The 20,449-nt window shown below is 40.6% G+C and overlaps 1 protein-coding gene across 1 annotated transcript in view; it reads right to left on the bottom strand.

Moving 5' to 3' along the window:
• The window catches only part of LOC119656733, a 79,617-nt gene extending 64,517 nt beyond the window's left edge, over positions 1-15,100 (bottom strand). The window contains exons 1-5 of the mRNA XM_038063274.1: positions 14,895-15,100; positions 14,498-14,755; positions 14,221-14,437; positions 5,885-6,014; positions 4,713-5,819 (exon numbers count right to left, since the gene is read on the bottom strand). Coding sequence (XP_037919202.1) covers positions 4,713-5,819; positions 5,885-6,014; positions 14,221-14,437; positions 14,498-14,755; positions 14,895-14,962 — 1,780 coding nt within the window. The 5' untranslated portion in view covers positions 14,963-15,100. The remainder of the gene's footprint in view (positions 1-4,712; positions 5,820-5,884; positions 6,015-14,220; positions 14,438-14,497; positions 14,756-14,894) is intronic.
• Positions 15,101-20,449: the final 5,349 nt, after the last annotated feature.

Below are 20,449 nucleotides of genomic sequence, written 5' to 3'. Positions count from 1 at the left end.
ATCAAGGGCACGAAAAAGAAAAGGACCGCGGAGAGTACAAATCGAGGCCTAGGATTTAAACTAGTTTTAACGTGCCGCTACTGTCGCCACGAAATAAATTCAGGTCCGCCTATAAACACTGGCTACGAAGTAAATCGTAGAATAGTGTTTGTTATGCACATGCTAGGTATTGGCATGGACGGATTAAACTTATTTTGCGGTTTAATGGATTTGTGCGAAGACCCCAGCGAAAGCACATACAACAACAATGTTCGGCATATTTACGAAAGCACAAAATTTGGATGGTGTTCGAAAAAAGCTGTTTTAGGGAAAAAAATGAAAATGAAACGTGGTTTCAAATCGCTATATGGTGTAATGACGCTTATAGGCTATTACTCTGGAAAAGTAATTGGTTTGCGTGTAAAAAGCAGTTACTGCTAAGCGTGTACGTCTTGGAAAAAAAGGTACCTTCCCAAGAATATGATGAACGACTTGAAAATCACACAGAAGAGTGCATGAGAAATCAAGCAGGTAAGATGGAAGTTCAGTGTGAAATATGGCAATTTCATCGGAGACGCTGATTCAAAAACTTTCAAGACCATATTAGATGTTAACCCATATGACGAAAAATTTCCAGTTGTAAAAAGTGAGTGCATTAGTCAGGTGGCAAAAGGGATGGGTACTCGGCTCCGAAATGTCAAAAACCAACAGAAACTTGGTGGCAGGTTAAGTAACGGGATGCGCTAATTAAAAAAATATCTACATATTTCGCACTAGCTATCAGAAGAAATATTAATAGTGTAGAAGAAATGAAAAAGACATCTTGGCCACTTACTACCATCGGAGGTAAACCGACGAAAATGCGCGGCATGAATATTGCCCTACTGGAGCCGACAGCTGGTGTAGATCGAAAGAAGCCGAATCTGTAGGAGCCAATAAAGAGCTACTGCAGCACCCTCCACCACTGCACCCCGACGTCGAAAGGTGCGTTCTTCCCACTTATGAAGATTTGACGAAAAATAATTTGTTGGAAAGGTGCTTGGGTGGTCACATGCAAAATAGAAACGAGAGCTTCAAGTCAACCATTTAGCGTCTTGCTCCGAAGCACCTTAAAATAGTTGAGATAGCAGTCTTTTTGGCTGCTGGAATGTTCAACGAAGGCTATTCATCGATCTTAAGAGTTATGGATGATTTGCAGTTCCAAATTGGGACAACGTGCAAAAACTACGCTGAAAAAAGGACCAGGAGCGAAAACAACGGCAGGAGCAGCGCACCCTTTCTGGAACTAAAGAGACTCGAATTGCTAGGAAAAAACCCTTGATGGCGCAAAATGAGTTCTATGAGGAACAGGAGGGGTTATCATATGGGCCTGGTATAGCTGTTTAATCCGTAAGTAATTTGAATCATTTGTTTTCATGTGTCAAAACTTTAAGTGCATTTGTCTCAAAACATTTTCGAAATCGGTGTACACTTGAAACTTTTTACACATCTAAACAATACCGCTTCTATATAACATTAATTGTTTTTTGATAAACGCGACAAAAAGCTTTAAATTAACAAACAGTCATGCAAATTTAACGTACCAGGTTGTTCAATAAGTTTTGCGGTTCGATGAGAAAAACACAATTTTATGGGTTGAAATACACTTTACTGTTCGGTGTAGTCTCAGTGAACATCAATACACTTCTTTCAACGAGATTCCAATTTATGAATTCCATCCCTGAAGTGAGAATCTGGAAGGGCTGAAAAATACGTTTCCACGGCTGTTATGTTTGATGAAAAACGCTTTCCACGCATGAATTTTTAGGACTGGAAACATATGGTAGTCGTTAGAGGTGAATACGGTGAATGGTCCAACAATTCGAACTTGAATCCATGGATTTTAGCCATTGTCAAAATGTTCTTGTGACGGTGCATTGTCCTGATGAAAAAGAATTTTTTTTTCTGCAAACCTGATCTTTCACGATTTTTTTCTTTTCAGCTGGTCTAAAACATTACATTAATATTCAGAATTTGTTGTTTTACCAGTTTGCAAGTAATTCACAAACAAAATTCCTTTCTAATCCCAAAAAACTGATGCTAACACCTCCTTGGCCGATTTCTGGACACGAACTCGTTTAGGAGCCTAAGAACCAGATTTACTCCACTCTTTGTCTATTGTTTTGATTCAGAATCATGGTGGTAAACCCAAGTCTCATCCATAGTGATGAGTCGACAAAAGCCACTTTAACCCTTCGAAAACGCTCTACATGCTGCTGACAAAGTCGCATTCGAATGTGGTTTTGTTCCGTTGTTAGCAAATGCGGCACCCATTATGCACACAGCTTTCTGAAATCCAATACTTCAGTCAAAATATTGCTTACACTGCCTAATGAGATGCCTAGAGCTTCTACTAAATTTATTTCAGTCACTCGACGAATTTTCAATACGATATCCTGCATTTTTTCTACGATTTCTGATGTTGTTACTGTTTTCGAACGTCGCAAGACCACATCTAAATTCGGCAACCAGCTTTATACTGTACTAATTGAAGGCAGAGTCCTTATACACTCTCAACATTCGTTCATAAATTTCCTTCCCGTTTAAATCTTCTAAAAGTAAAAATTCAATCACTGCATGATACTTGATTTATTCTAAACTACTGTGACACGTCGATATTAAATGGCTTGTGAACAAAGAATGAATTGAGAGATTGAAATGAAACTTCAGATACGTTCATATGAAGAGTGTACCAACATAACAAAAAGCAAGTCGGGAAACCGGAAGCTAGACGCTTCAGGTATGAAAGGTTTTGTGTATTTCTTTTATAAAGAGATTTGGGTGTGCATTTGTCCCATTAACATGTAGCACGTAAAATATGCATATATTATGTGAAAATATCCACTTTCAAGTGATATTGACATTCATAGTCTCGAATTTGCAGAGAAGCGACAGCTTTGACCTAGTTTTATTTTGTTAGTAATAGTGCGATTTTCACCAAATTTGGCAGGGTTATGCTCTATGCTGTAGCCTATGTTGTTGGAAAATTCTTCTAGGGTGAATTTAAGGGGGGTTTCCTGTCAATTACTAAAAAATTATAGTAATGTACTATTATTAACTTTATTTGAACAGGTATCGGTATGGAGGGTATTTCGGAGCCTAGGCACCATATAGTGACAGCCCCCTGATTTTTTTTCAGATTTTTCGGTTGGGTAGTTTCTGAGAATGGGTTCGTTAAAGAAATGACCACTTTCAACCCCCCGCACCCCCCACCTTTTCAATAAATGTCAAAACTAAGACTGGCTTCGAAAAGTACTAATCGAGACCTTTAATTTGATACCCCACATGACTATATTTGATGAAAAAAAAATGTGCACCCTCTCTTTGCATGTATGGGGACCCCCCCCCTTAAATTCGTCGTAAAAGGATGTAACTCACTATATGCGTGAGCGTTCGCAGTTCCCACCTTTCTACCAAATTTGGTGCCAATCGCTATAACCGTCTTCGAGAAAAATGCGTGTGACGGACAGACAGACAGACGGACAGACAAACAGACAGTAAACCGATTTTAATAAGGTTTTGTTTCACAAACAAAACCTTAAAAATAGGCTAGTAGCAACGCCCTCTTTTATTGAACCGCAAAACTTGTAAAATAAAATAGCTTTTTTTTTAATTGCACGCCATTTTTTGTTGTTGCATTTTTTTAAATTTTCGCCAATGTCAAATAGAAGCTGTATGTGTCTATAACAAAATGTCATGGTTTATTTTTTCCAAATGAATGTACACCGTTTTAAAACTGCTGCCGCAACAATGTGCCATAACTCCGCCATTTTGTTCTTATTCATATTACAAAAACTGCTTTTTCATAGTCTATAAGTTTGTATAGTTTCATAAGTGTGAAATATTAATTTCCTATTAAAAAAAAATTCTCAAAAATAAGCCTTTTTTTTGTCTAATTGTATATCCCCCCTTAAGATCGACTTTTTCTGGCTTGGTAAGTAGCCTTGCATGAAGATTATTGTTTGGAGAACAAAGAACGATAACTGACCTTTGATTCTTTAAATTTATCGAACTGTTTTGATTGTAACCCTTTCTTTCACAGCAGAAAATGGTTTCCCTGTCTCAAAAATTTCGCGTAGCCGTTATGCAAGCAAGAAATACTTTGAGTGGATTTTCAATAAGGGTCCCGGCCAGAAACAAAGAAACGATCAGAAGAAAATCCGCACCACCACCAAAACTTATGAAAAGGAAATAAAAGTTTCCCTTAAAGTGAAGTAAAACTCACAATTTGAAAAGATGAATTTCCCCCTTTACCAATAAATAGGCGTTTATAATAATCAAACGATTTTCAAAAGAGGACGAAATTTATGTGACCCGTACAAAGACAATAATTTTAGAAATATAATAAAAGTACTTTACTCACCAAATACCACTCTCTTTCACTTGTAAAGCCCGGGAAATGCACCTACCGTTAATTTTGTGGAATCCAACCATAAATTTAGTATACATTTTGGAAAAAAGAAAACACAATCATCCCCAACAACATTCATGCACTACACATCCCAGAAATATTTTAAAATCATTGAAAACCCTTCGTCGTTTAATCGATTATATCAATAATTCAGACCATCACTTATTTATACTCCCTTTTTCAAAGTGATTGAAAGCACACGACCAAACAAATCATTAGAGAAAAACCAATGCCAAGTAGGCATCTTAAGTACAAAAAACAAGCCTTTAACAAACTCACTAACCTGCATTAGAATGCGATAGTAAATTGTTGAAGAATGCTCCAATGGAATCAGCCGATTTAATGCTCTTAACGTCAGCCTTTTCCTCGTCCTTCTCCTTGTTTCTTTCACGACTCTTCCTGTCGCCACTCTCCTTGTTTTCTTTGTCCTCTTTCAGTTCGTAATCAATTCCATCATTTCCGATTCCGATTGTGATTTCCGATTCAAAGTCAATACTATTGAACGATTCATTATCAACGTCACTCAAAATTTGTGACTTGTCTTCACTGCTATGCAAGTAGCCTTCTTCCTGCGGTTCATTTATTTGAGGCACTGTCGTTATCGTTCCCGGCAATGCCGCCAACGTTGATGATGTAGATGTCGACGTCATTTTATTTGCATTAGCCAAGCTCCTAGAATCGCTGCCATCGTCAACATTGTCGACAACAACCTTACAGAACTTAGTCGGAGTCGAAGATTCTCCAATAGTCGTTGATTCATCATTGATTTTGATTTCATTTGTTGAAGACGACGAAACTGAATCCTGACCTGCATCCTCTACCATAATGTGGCCCGCATCTATTCCGGATACTCCACCAGTCAATTGTTCATCGGTTCCATCGCCGTCACCCCAGCCCTTCTTCCTTGATTTGAATGCATCTTTAATAGTTTCCGTACTTGATTTTCCTGATGCATGCCCTTGCTGTTGATTCAGACCCGCCCCATCTCCACAACCTTTATCCTTGTCTGCAATTGTCGAAGAAATCATTGTTGACGTTACCGATGCTGATGCCGATGCTGAGCACGTCATTTCCGCATGCCGCAATTGAAATATTTGATTTTTTAATGATTTCCTCTTTTTTAAGAAGTCATTCTGATGAATGCCATTGTTGATGCAGACCTCTTTCAGCTCGGGACTTAGCCCACTCAGAATTGCATTGATTACCTCTAATGAAGCGTTAATAATGGAGTGGTTACAATTATTCAAGAAATGTAGACATAAATCGTAGATTTCGATGATTTGCTTGCTCTCACATTCGGAAGAAGAGACAATTATTGGAAGCAGTAAACGAAGGAAGCCGAAAACTCCAACAACGGTGTTAACTGAGAGGTCGCCTTTCTGTAAATAGTCTAAAGATTTGGAAGATATTTCGATCTGTTAGTAAAAGCTATGCGAACTCAGATGCATTGTTCACCTAATGTTTTGGTTAAAATCTTCTTCGCCATGACTTCCTTGTTTCGGGAACCTTTCAGTAAATAGATGCAGCTTTGTGCTGAGCACCGTCTTTTAACAGCGCAATCAGATACAATATCTGAGAGGAAAATCTAAATATTCAAGAAGGGAAATTCGATTGAATTTATTCTACATATCGATTATATTTTCTCATATTTGGCAGAGTAAAGATGAATAGATGAGCGTAATTTCGTATTCATTGATTACAAAGGATATTCAATTCGTGACAGATTTGAAGTCACTGCTAGAAACCTTAACTAGCTTATTTACTTATTTAAGATATTTAAAGAATATACAAAATGAATTCATATTGGTCCAAGAAAGAGAAGATAGTGAAAAGCTCGTGCTGCGGTTAAAACTATAGTAAGAAGAAGAGTCTAACGGACCAGACTGTAATGCTTTGCAACCCCAATATAGCCTCGAAATCGGCGACTGGAAATACAATTCTAACCCCGTCAAGAACACTGCAAAAATCTCTGCGTTATGCATACTACATGGAGCTATCCGTTAGACTGGCAGAGAGTTTAAAAAAAAGTAGGCATATCGAAGGAGTTTTTGCCTAATTTTAAGTAAGGGAGATTAAAAGAGTGGGGACGAGTAGGATTATCTTCACAGTGAAAGTTAGGGAGAGAATATAAAGCCGTCGGAGGGTACGCACAAGTGTTGGATTAAGTTCAGATATGAGTGTCCGTCAAGAGAGTAGACCAATAGAACATTGCGAGTGGCATTTGCTAACAGACCATCAGCGAACCAGATTGTCTAAATTCGATCGTAGAAATACAGCCTTCTAAAGAACTATAGAGGAAAATAGCTTAAGGTAATCGGCGTAAGACAAGTAAGGGCAAATAAGGAGAGAAGGTTGCTAAAAACAGCCTTTGTCCCGTGCACAAGCGGGGTTGGCTCGTCGTGATCGGTTCCACCATTTGGCTCTACCGAATACCTGATCTGGGTGCAATCTCAAGGCTTTTAAATCCCCATTCAGCGTATCAAGCCACTGTTGTTTCGGTCTGCCTTTGGCCGTTTACTATCAACTTCGATGTTCAGACCAATCTTGGCAAGCGGATTCTCGTTAGCACGAATTGCGTGACCATACCATCGAAGACACCCCTCTCGCAATTTTTCCGCGATCAATACAACCCCATATCGACCGCGGATATCCTCATTTCAGATGTGATCAAAACGTGTCACGCCACTAGTCCAACGCAACATCTTCATCTCCATTACCGCAAGACGCCGTTCATTGTATTTTCTAGTCGGCCAACATTCAGAAACATAGAGAGTAACAGGATGGACGACATTGCTGTAAATTTCAGATTTGAGACGTTCGTTGATACGTTGATCACAAAGAACACCAGCTGTGGAATGCCACTTTATCCAGGTTACGTTAATGCGTGAAGCAATTTCATTTTTGTTATCATCTGCATAAAGCCATGTGTAGGGCGCTGGACGCTGCATGTCCCGTGTGACGGTGTCTTATAAATTTGCCAATTAGCAAGCGTTTTATCATCGATAAATTTGTGGTGGACGCGTTTCTTTTCACAGGCCTTAATTTCAACATCATCATTTCAAAGCCAAATATCTCAGTTGATATACCGCTTACCCAGCTTGGTAACCCCGAGGGTTGCAGGTTTATGGATCGTGTCTTTCATTTAGTTCTACGATTCTTCCACATTCGTAATGATCGGTAATTGTGTAATGCGCTGCGGGCCAGTACGTTCCTCACGCTGTTTTATCGGTGGCTTAATTCGCAGGATTGAAATCAATCAATCAAGGGAACGGCTTTGTAATAAGTGACGGTGGTAAAATGTCGGCGTCTTATGAGAATATAATCGATTTGCGTTTTACTCTTCCCACTATAAAATGTAAGAAAATGAGATAATCGTTTGATGAACTATGTATTCATAAGTACAAGGGCATGGGTGTCCGCAAAATCGATTATTCGCTCGCCATCCTCATTGTGCGCTCTAAACCCCTTTCCTCCACGGCACCTATTACCATCTACCTTTTCACCCACATGACCATTAAAGTCGCCGGCAATGATGATATAGTCGTCAGCAGGCATGTGACAAGTCTTCTCATCGAGAAGTTGCCAGAAGACATCTTTCTCGACATCAGATCGACCTGTCTGTGGTGCGTACGCGTAGAAGTGAATAGTGCGATCAGCTGATATAATGGTGAGCTTCATCAGCCGATCATCAAATCGTTTGACTTCTTTCATGGCACCACGAAAACCCTCTGAGATGGCAATGCCAACACCATATTGAGTGTGTGGGCTACCAAAATAGAAAAGTTCATAGCCATGTCGCAGTTTTTGGCACCAGACCATCGGGTGTCTTGCAGAGCGCAGATATCAATTAGCCTTTCTCGAAGGGGCCTTGCGAGTTCCTCGGTCTTTTCAGTTAGGGTACCAACATTTAGCGTGCAGATACCTATTTGCTTTGTTCGTTTTGTTCAGACGTCGGACGTTCATGCGTCAAGAACCCGTGCCCATTTCTCGACCGGACCGGGCCCGTCCTGCCGCATCGACTGAGATGGACGCCCTAGCATTTCTCCGAGGCTTGTGACTCAATCCGATCATCATGTTTGTAACGACATTGTATGCATTTTCGTGGTCGACTTGTCGCGGGACCTGTCACCAAGAAAGGTAGGATTTAACATCGTGGAATAAATCCAACTATACTCGATTTATCTCTTTCTATCAGCATTTTATTTGTGTTTTACTGAGGATAGTACAGCGTACTTTGCCTCAAACCCTCCTCCTTTACTTGGGCTTGGGACCAGCATACTATGTTAATAGCATAGTAGTGTGCCCAGAATAAATCCTTGTGGTACACCGAAGAAGAGAAAAAAGGCACGGGCTAAGCAACCATAAAAAAAACGCTGCAGGATCGATTAGAGGCGTGAGAGGCGAATCATATCACGAGTAACAGGAGAATTTTAAGTGAAACAAGTTTAGACAGAAGTAACGTCTGACAGAGTTAAAGGCCTTGAAAAATTCCGTGTAAATAAAAGTATACTTATACTTTAGCTTTAAGGTGGCTCAAGCAAGCCATTGACATATCTCGCAAATATTTTAGATTAGAGGGTGAGGACCGAAGTAGGATGATAATTCTGAGCGAGAGTATGATTCCCATTTTTGTATATAGGAATAATGAAAGCCTCTTTCTACAGAGAAGGACAATAGCAACTATGTTAAAAATTATGCAGAGAAGGAGTGAAATGTATTTGTTGGTTTTTTGTATTATAAAAAGAGGCCACCAGGATTCTGTCTAACACTGTTGTCAAGGCAGATAATTGAAGCCAATCAGCAGGCAAGTCTACAATTCCTCATGAAGTGGCGAAGGGCTGGGCGAGTTTGCGGATGTGAAACCAGAAGGGCTTCAAGTTTCTGCACGCTAATACGGCCTGACCGGCATAAGCCATACATTGCTTTCTAGACTTAATTATCAGTGAGTTATCCGAAGATCACAATGCTTCAAAGTGAACGAAATCAGTGTTTTCTCTGGAAGGCTTATATATTTTCCTTACCACAAGTTTCAAACGAAACGTTTTATGGAATTCCGTGGTGAGTCGGAATGATTAAAACGTAGGAATTTAGACAAGGCTGGGGCATAACAACAAAACAAGTTACGTAGAATGATATAAAGGGAGTCGAGAATCTCATTACATCTTAAGGAAGTGAAGATAAGATCCCAGTTGATAGTCGCCAAGCCCGAATTGACTCCTTCGAAATAACTGAACTTGACAGGCTTGCGTTTAACATGGTAATTAGGCGAAGTCAAGTATATGATGAAGGATATCTAGAGCAACGAAAGAAGGAGCTTAGGGAGATTAAAATCACCACAATAACAAAGGGAAAAAGGGAAAACTTATAGTTTGTACTAATTGAAATAAAAGTCGGAAACATTATCACTTTGCTTTATACAAATTTTTATTATTTGCAGAAATGCATATTTCGGCGGCTTCTTCAGTGCTACAGAATACGAAACCTTTTTTTTTCAATTTCCTCCTGTAGAATTTTGCTCGCACGACAAAACAGAAAATGTTTTTTACATCGCATTGATGATGCCGCAAAAACCGGTATCTGGTCTAGGCCTGGCTTAGTAAAGAGCTCTAGACACCCCGGTTTTGCGCCGAGGTTCACCAATTCAATATCTCTAAAAGCTGTCTGGCGTCCTGACCTACGCCATCGCTCCATGTCAGGCAGGGTCTGCCTCGTTTTCTTTTTCTTGTTTTCTACCATAGATATTACCCTTATAGACTTTTCGGGTGGGATCATCCTCATCCATACGGGTTAAGTGACCGGCCCACCGCAACCTATTGAGCCGGATTTTATCCACAACCTGATGGTATCGCTCATAGATTTTGTCGTTATGTAGGCCACGGAATTGTCCCTCCTCATGTAGACCAAAAATTCTTCGCAGGATTCTTCTCTTTTTTAGGGATATCGAATTGGTGAACCTCGGTGCAAAACCGGGACGTTTGGAGTTCCTTATTAAGGCAGGGCTAGACCGGATATCGGTTGTTGCCCCGTTGATGATGATAAACATTCTTCCCTCGAACGCGGGCGAAAGTTCGCAATTTTAATAGCTAAGAACCCAAGTTTCCGAGGAATACATGAGGACTGGCAAGATCATTGTCTTGTACAGTAAGAGATTTTACCCTATGGTAAGACGTTTCAAGTGGAACAGTTTTTGCAAGTTAAAACAGGCTCTGTTGACTGCCAACAACCGTGCGCGGATTTCATCATCGAAGCTGTTATCGGTTGTGGTTTTCAACCTTAGAATTCTTCCCGTCTGACCAGTGCGGTTTGATGTTGTTGGTTGATTGGTTTTTGGTGCTGACGTTGCCACCATATACTTTGTCTTGCCTGTATTGATGTGCAGCCCAAGATCTCGCGCCACCTGCTCGATCTGGAACAGGCAAATTCAAGATGGAAACTTTAAATTAATCCACGTGATTGGCATTGATAGATGCGAACAATTACTGCAACATCTTGAGCCATTGCTCAATATCCCAACAACTCGACATCATCCTTTCAGTCCATATTTATCTCGCCAGCCTCAACAGATTTAGAACCTTATTCAAAATTTAAAACCGAGAAGAATCGGACGTTCATTAAATTTTCTTGGCGCCACATGGAAGTGGATTGCTGGCAATCCCGGACACGTGTCGATGACAGAAACAAGTCGGAATACCAGAAGATGACGCTTCGAGTATAAAGGTTTTGTGTTCATCTTATACGGGCATTTTTCCATTCGTATATGGTTAAAACCCCAAAATATTTCTTTTTTTTTCAAACTACAAGATATTCGTACATATTGCAAACGTAGATATTATGTTCAACCTAAACATACAAACATTTCCTATTACTGAATACTATACTTATATATGCACGTATATACATTGACCGTGCACATATACAATGTACAAATATATATATCTGAATTAGGCACTATCTCAAAGCTTCATTAGCAGATGCATATAAATACAAAAAAGAGGGAGTAAGTTGCTCCCATTTGGTCCGGTCCGATATCAAATGGATGCGGACTAAGGACCCCGCAATCCTGAAAAAAATATGTTCAGCGCTGATCACGCCTTGGACGAAAGTAAGGGCGGATTTACGCTCAATATAATTCGCAGTTATGTCGTGTTCTGCGAATTATATAAAGGAGCACTTAAAATCTGCAAGCTGCTTCGGTCACGCTGCTCCCAGAGCAGAGCTGAGGCAGTATCTGACGATTTGCCTCTGCTTTTGTAAGAAACATTATGATGACAGCACTGCCTTAAAATCAACACGAAAGGGCGCCACTTGCCATATGTAAAGGGATTCACAGACCACACATTTCCAAAAAAAAAATCATGATAATCAGTCTACTCCCTTCCAGACAGCCAAACAGAGAGGCGGACAGACAGACATCGAATCGCGTTCTAATACGGTTTTGTTTCATACAAAACCAAAATGCTGCTTTGGGATAGGAAATGCTTTGTGGCTTGCAATTTTCACATTTTCTCACAAAAAGCAAGGTGGAAGAAATATTAAATAAAACGTAAGAGTAGACGCATAGTCCGAAAGCATGATTCTTGACTCTTTTAAGAAGCTGATCAACTCCTCAATCTGGAGTAGGTTTCCTTCTTTTAAAAAACTCTTAGAGAGTTGAAAGACCCTTCCCAAAGCATGATGCGTTGAAGAGTTAGTTAAACCTAAGCATCTTTTCAACGGAGACGCCACAATAGTGGCTATTCTGTTGTCCAGATATTTGGGCATTAAGGACGTGGAGGCAGCAATATAATCAAGCACTGGTCTCACAATGATCCTAAACATTTCACCTTTATGATCGCATTGTTGATGTGATCTTTCAGGGATTGTCTTGACCAGAAATGTGATCTCCGGTACCTTTTGTAGATGTCAGTTGAGTCATTGAGTTTGGAATGAAGTGAGATTGTGTACAGATTGAAAAGTACCGGGCTTAAAACTTTTTCTCGGGGCAGGCCACTGTTTACCGAGCACGACCACTCATCCAGCTTCAGATCCTTGTATTCCAGAAAGCGCAGGGTCGAAGAGTATATGTAAGATGGCACGTTTTTCTCTCTAGTTTCGGCAAGAAGGGATAGCAACAGACCCGCTTTCACGACTCTACCCTTACTCTTGGCAACAGATATTTCGAAGAACAGGTAGCTTAAGCACCTTATGGTATATTTCCCTTTTCTGTATGCATAACAATGCTCCGCAAGCACGTTTCTTGTTTCTAGGAGGAAGGAAGATCTTTCCTTTACCATATCGTCAAGAAGTTTGGTGAAAGTGTTTATTAGGGATATAGGTCTAAAGTTCATGGTGTTGTTCAGATCAATGTGGTTTTTTGAATATTGAAATAAACTTGACTGTCTTCCATTCTTATGGTGGTTGGAGGATCCTGATGTATTGTGTTGTATCTAGGGGTTCAAATCTTTTATCATAGTTACCTTCTATTTCTTTGAGAAATGTTGGCTTCTTCTTTTTATCCCATGATGCAAGTTGTCTGGACTCTTCCAGAGGTGGAAGAGCCTCTGACGATTTGCCTCTGCCCTGATAAGAAACCGTAAAGCCGTCTTCGCTTAATATTTTTAAAGTTTAGGTGCTAAGCCCTAAACGAGGGGTCCGTGAACCAAAAAAAGGGGGAGTAAGTTGCTCCCCATTTGGTCCGGTCCGACATCAAGTGGATGCGGACTTAGGGCCCCGCAATCCTTAAAAAAATAGCAATTGCTCCTACAACTTTCACATCATGTTGCTATCAACAACACTCACATCAGATAAAGTTCAATAACTTACCATATTCATAGCGATTGAAACAATCGCACTTGATAGGGGAAAAGTTAACAAACGATCCGTTAACTTATCTGCACAAAAGTGCAAGGTTACAATCGATCATATTTCGATTGCATACAAAAGCGCCTGATGACCTGATTCCATTCCCACGGAATGCATAGACGATCAGGTTGCATAGACTATTTATTAATGTAGATTAAGTACTGTTTGAATAATTCCAATTTAAGTCAGAAATAGAAGTTTTAGATCGGTCTTTAAGTAACCTTTGTAAAGAAAGGAACAGGGCTCAACCCTGGTATTAAATATATTTTTTTTCCAAAATTTCATTAACTTATGCCGACCGCTTGTGTAAACATTACACAAATGCAGATAGTTATTTAGGCATCATCAAGTCTTCCATTTTTATTAACATTATCTAGTATTTCTGAACCAGGATTCACTGCCATCATGATCAACGGCGCAACAACCGTTAACCGGTCTAGGCCTGCCTTAATAAGGAACTCCTGACATCCCGGTTTTGCGCCGAGGTTCACCAATTCACCCTAAAAGCTATTAGGGTTCTGACCTACGCCATTGTTCCATCTTAGACAGGCAGACCCTCGTCTTCTTTTTCTACCATAGATATTGCCCTTATACACTTTCCGGGTTGGATCATCCTCACCCATACGGATTAAGTGACCCACCCCACCGCAACCTATTAAGCCGGATTTTATTCTCTACTAGACCGTCATCGTATCGCTTATAGATTTCGTCGTTACGCAGGCTATGGAATCATCCAGCCTCATGTAGGTGGTCAAAAATTCTTGGGAACTATATGCTCATTTAAAATTTACAATAACGAAAAATATAAGGAAAAATTAGAAAAAAAAAAGTTGCGTTATAACGAATCTGCGTTCTTTGATGTCCCGCAAGGCGGGGTATGCCTGTAATATGAAATTCTACTTTTCTCACATATTCATCTTTACTCAGAAGCCTCAAACAACGAACATTACCTCTATCAATTTCATAGTTTCATTATCATTCAAGCAAATCTGCAAATGCTCACTAAAGCACTTGACAAATTCGCTCAAAGTTTCCAACAGGAGTGTCTCCTTCCGCCGGGCTATCACCTGCAAACAAGGCAACAACTTCAACGCATACCATTTAACGGTTTTCTCCTTCATCCGCGGACAATAATAAGCAAACAAATTGAGGCATATTCTTAAGGATCTGTAAAATAATTCCCTTGTTAAAACCACCCCCTCTATATGATACCTCACAAAATCATACTTTTGGTTCCCATTTTTCTTGATTTCGTTGTACAAATCGAGCAGGACTCGACTCAACCGTGTGTTTTCAACGGATCGAATGATTTTATTTAAATTTTCTTCGGCGCTCATCCGAACTACAGAATCCAAATCTTCACAGAACAGAAGTAGCACACTAATTCCGCTACTAAAGTGTCTCCCATAATTTTCACTCGAAAACATAGATGGCGACGCGAGAGATTCGGAGATGTGATGGAAGTTCTGAAGTTTCTCCTTCCGACTGCGAAAAGAAATATGTAAATTCCGGGATACTACTCACCTGATGCAACATGTTAGCGGTAGATAAGGGAGCGATTACGCCCTGAATCGCCCAGCGGCACAGGTATTCGCGCTAATTCACAGGTGACCGTCGCACTTACCTGCATTCTGTGTTTCGCAGCGCCTCCACTGATTTCACAAAATTACTCATCACTGTTAGTTTCTCCATTTTCGCACGAGTACTTGCACCTTGCACAACACTTGAAATACCGCGAAAACGGTTTTCACGCTCCGCTTAATGCAATTTTCACCTGGATTTGACGTGTCGCCGTCATTTCACTGCGCCGATGACACTTAAACTAGTGGTGGTAAACAAAACAGCAAAACAGTGAATGTCAAATTAAATGTCAAAGGGATTATGTCAACAGTGGTCTGCGAAGTTTATTATGTTTATGTTTACCCGGCTAAGATCTGAACCAGACCGCCTCATATGTTCCAACCAAAGAGTGTATGTCTTTGGATTGCCTAGACTTAAACCGATATAGGGGTGTGCACACTCGTGAAGGAATATCGAAGGATAACATCGGATCGACCTGTTTGCGGTGCGTATGTGGTAAAGAAATGAATTTTGTACTGAGCTTCATTAGCCGGTCATCAAATCGTTTGACTTCTTTAACTGCATCAAGGAAACCCTTTGAAATGGTAATACCGGCACCACAATCAGCCCACGGGGTGCCAAAATAGAGAACTTTATACCGCAGTCGCATTCTATGTCGCAGCTTCTTGGAACGAACCAACGAGTTTGTTATAAAGTGCAAATATCAGTGCGCCCTTTCGGAACGCCCTTTGCAAGTTCCTCAGTCTTTCTAGTGAGGGTACCAGTATTTAGCGTGCAGACATGTATTTGTCTTATTCGGACTAATTTACTTGCGTCCTGACGCTGTCCATGCGTCAACAACCCTTGTCCATTTATAAACAAGGAAAACCTTGTGGTCGACCTCTGCAGCTAAATGGTTTTCACTGTGGGGCTGACTGTCCCTCCTAACTTTTAGTACTTTAGCAGTTTCCCTTTCGAGCAAGAAATCCCCTATTTCCACCCCCCTCGTCAGGCCTGATTATGAACATGACATGTGCTCGCTCAGATATATGCGAATAACGACATGCTCTTGCGTAGCCCGGGTAGGTGAAGACAAAACGCCCACCAGTGAAAAAAATTGGCATGATAGTGATCCCTAGAAAATTAATCCAAATTATAAGGGGGGTAAGAAGATTTTTTTACGGTGCATTGCCTCGGGAGCCCAGTACCGGTAGTTTTCGGGATTGAGCATGCGGGCCGATAATAACTCCATCCTTAGTCTTAGTATTGTAAAATCTGGCTACTGAGGAATGTAATGCTTTGAAATCCACACTAGATCCTCAGAACAACGTTGCCCCTCGGCCGTCAAGATTTGTCCCGGGGACTCGGAACAGAATACAGATTGTTGGCGTATCCACACAGTTTAGGTACAATAGGCAAATATGGAACGCCACCAATTAGGTCAGCGCCTCTTTCACTGGAAGAACACGTAAAGGAACTGTCTGATCCAGCGGGGCGAAAGTATCTACCGGTTTAGTGATGATACCAACAGGCCCTTCAGGACCCAGCAAAAGATGAAGAAGAAATTGCCCCAGAAAATTGCCGATTGCAGCTTTAGCAATGATAAAAGGGGAAGAGCTGATAACTCCAAATTAAGCTATGGATATAGATGAGCAGCAAAAACAGGTAAAATGACAGAAAGAAGATCCTTCGTGCAATAATAATTATTTCTAGGAAAAGATAAAGCAACTTTTGACCACTTTTGGATTCATCGTCTGCTCTGATGTTTCCTCGACACCAAATTGAGAAGCTACATCTAAAAAAAAGACGCATCCTTCGCCACTATACCCTCATATTTGAAAATGATGGTACGAAATATATCTTCAACAGGTTCTTTACGGTTCCGTCCATACGCGGTGCATGCGCCAGTACACCCCTGCACCCAAGCACAAGAAGGAAATCTAATTTGGATCGAACTTTGCAACCCAACGGGCACTTGTTACGTAAATTGTATCCTCCTTTCTTATATCGTGCGAATAAAAGCTACTAACATCTGACACGGGTAAATTAGTTTTGTTTTTATCCAGAAATAGGAAGGATTTTTAATTACATTCGATGTATTACGTCCGCTCGTTCAAAGAAGAAAGTTTACTTGAAAATTCGTTTATCCACCGTATCCTTGTATCACTCATGGTCGCCCTGGTTACTTTTTCATGTAATTTTTTTTTTCAATTCACAATCAAATTTGTTACCTATAACTTTCCAAAATGAAATTGCAAGCGTTGCTTTCTTCCTGATATTCTCAATGGTACTTCTCAATTAGCGCACGGCATGTTATCTAACATCACGAATTTTGACCCTCAAATTGTAGGATACCCCGAGTTTCCTTTATTTAACGTATGCGGCGAGCCTTCGCCATTTGAAGTCAAAAGCAGTCAAGTAGGGCGGATAGATTATACTCTCCATGGACACCAGTGAAACGCTGAGTACACCCACCGAAAGACTGTCAGAAGAGGAGCTCCGGGTGACCATTGCCCCCTTCCCCATCCGAAGAATATCAGCATTGGATATCCGTATACCTTAATAAGGAACTCCAGACATCCCGGTTTTCCGCCGAGGTCCACCAATTCGATATTCCTAAAAGCGGTTTAGCTTCCTGACCTACGCCATCGCTCCATCTCAAACAGGGTCTGCCACGTCTTCTTTTTCTACCATAGATATTGCCCTTGTATAGTTTTCCGGCTGGATCATCCTCATCGGATTAAGGGACCCACCCACCGCAACCCATTGAGCCAGATTTTATCCACAATCAGACGGTCATAGATTTCCTCGTTAAGTATACTACAGACCTTAGGAAATGAGCTCCGAAATGTGCTAAAGTTTGAAATTTATTGTTTAATGTTTGACTTAATTAATTTCCTTTCTTTTTTTGACTCCCCAGATTGTTGACTAATTCTGCGTGAAAGACTAGAATTTTTTTTGTGATTATCATAAACTGAAAACATTGTGAAATTTCATTCAGAACATTATTAGTTCCAAAATACGAAAAACGAGATCAAAAAATATCTGCTTACCCTCTTTTTATAACCATTTAATTTCATATCAATAAGCTGTTTCCATTTTTTTTTTAACTCCTACTGTAAATCTGTTGAAGAATTTCTTATGGTTTTTATACTAACCCAGTGGATTTCTGGCAGTCTAACATGGATAGTAGTATCAAAGTGTAACTAAATTATGGAAAGTGCTTGCTGGGGTCGATGGCAACTGCGCTAAAGTGTTGCTGCCGCCCCACACTAAACCAAGGTCAGAAATCATAAATACCGAATAAAAGCAAACAATAGCCTCCACCACGGCACAATCATCAACCTCCAAATGATAGCCACGCCAAATGCCTTCCAATCATTCCTGTAGCGCTCGCCGAAAATTTGAGGCTCACCCAAATAATTATCTTCAATTTCGTTACCAAGCACATTCTGATTAAAAATTGGAAAACACCAACCGTTCGTCCTCCTTCAAGAGCAAGGCGGGAACAACAACTGGCAAGGGGCCAGTCCGCCAATTACCAAAAGGCCCCAAACTTTATTAAAATTATATCCACACCAGCAGACCACGCATGGCTTCAAAACGCACTTTCACTCAGCCATCCATATTCTTCGCCGATGTTCTTCGCACCGGTAGGCCAAAAAACGGTCTTCTACAACAACAATAATAACTGACCAAACCATTCCAGATCTGCACCAGTTTTCTGAGTAATTAGGCAATTTATGATAATTTTCAATGCAAACATGGATGTTGGGATCATCAAATTGAACATCAACTCTTTAGTCGAATCGGGTCACAAGTCCGAGGTCGAGTTGTTTCTTGGTGAGCACAACCCCCAAATAGTACTCTTTGTGACACTAAGCTGAACTACCGTTATAGGCCACATTTCCCAATTTCAACTTCTTCCGAACCGACAGAGACTATCCAAATTAAACGCCCCTATACCCATTCTTCGGCAAATTCCTTTTGTGTAACTCTTCCTACTCCCTAATGCCCTCAGACCCCTCAGTGTGACCATCGACTCTATTGGAACTATCTCCCGTTTCATATACATCCTCTCACTCTTTTGCCCCAAAGAATGAAAGACCTCTCCATAACCAAATCCTTCTGCAGAGATCAAAACGGCCCAACTCGCAATGACAGCAATTCCTGCTGCATGAAACCTTGACACTTCCTATTTAGCAGCAACATCAAAGCAAATTTGGATTCAAACACATGCCCATGCCCAGAAACTTTCCCTAGTATCAGTGACCATGATACAAAACTCCCTGTTTGGGCCGTCCGCTCACTGCAGCTAACAGAGCCTGATTTCAGAAATTCCAGCGGTCGGTTTATTAACCAATCGCTTCCAGATTCCAGGTTCTTTTAAATCCCACTGATGGATGGTACCATAGACAGCAGAGTTCGTTAGTACACTAAATCAATTGAGGGGATATGTATGTAATATGTGACGAACTTTTGTCGACGCGCATCCTCAATTACTGCAGCTTCATTCTGCCTAAGCTTCAAAATGGTATATAGGTTGAGGGCTCTGGGTACCAGGAAAATTGTTGAAATTTGGAGGAATCTTTGGAAAAACTTTAAACGCTGATATCTCCGTTAATATTGGGAATCACGAGAAAGGAGCTTAATTCGTGATCACTACTATCGGGGGAGGATCTGAGCTTCAAAATGGTATATAGGTCGGGGGTTTGAGTTCCAGGAAAATTGCTGAAATTTGGAGGAATCTTGGGAAAAACTTAACGCTTATATCTCCGTTAATAATGAGAGAAAAGGAGATTAATTTTCCCGAAATTCTCAATATTAACGAAGATATAAACGTTTAAAGTTGTTCCCGAGATTCCTCCAAATTTCAGCAATTTTCCTGATATCCGGATGATATCTGGCAGGACATCTCCTACGAAAAAACCCTATCCTATTTAGAAATAGATTCTCTTCCCAGTATTCCCTCCTGCAAAACCACCACAACCACTTGTCTAATATAGAATCAAGTTGAATACAGTAAAATCCAGAAAATCACCTTATTACTTGGCAGAACTGCCAGCGTCTGATTTTCTCCCCATAAGTATCTCCCGTCCTGAAAAAGTGATTGTTCCTGAGAACTATTTTGCAAACAGAGAACTATTTTGCTATTTTGCTATTCCGCCCAAATCACCGGTATCGACGCTGTCATGGCTATATGCGGGGAGAAATTTCTAGGTGCCAGCCACGTCCGGATCTAAGTGTTCGCCGAGTATATGGAAGTTGAAATCGGGGGAAAAACTTCCTGCAACTCCTCATTCCTTACGTGTGTGTGAAAACCGTCTGTTCGACAATTCGACTTTCCTATGGCTAATACGTGCCTCTACCTAAGTGCAACAATAAGATCTAGTTTGGACCGAACCTTGAATCCTATTGAGCTAGAACCAACCATGCGGGCACTTGTTACGTAAAATTGTATCCTCCTTTATTAAAGTTTTGTCTGTTTTTTTTTCCGATGGAAAGTGGAAAGTTTCGAAAGCTACTGTTGGCTCCTGCCAGATGGTTAACCACTTCCTACTCTTTCCACACTTCCCGCTCCACATGGCATTACGTCGCAGGGCTGGATCATTCTTCTTT

This window comes from Hermetia illucens, chromosome 5 (assembly GCF_905115235.1).
Source record: "Hermetia illucens chromosome 5, iHerIll2.2.curated.20191125, whole genome shotgun sequence".
Lineage (NCBI taxonomy): Eukaryota > Metazoa > Arthropoda > Insecta > Diptera > Stratiomyidae > Hermetia > Hermetia illucens.
The sequence above is the reverse complement of the archived record's forward strand: the minus strand, read 5'-3'. Positions and strand labels throughout refer to the sequence as shown.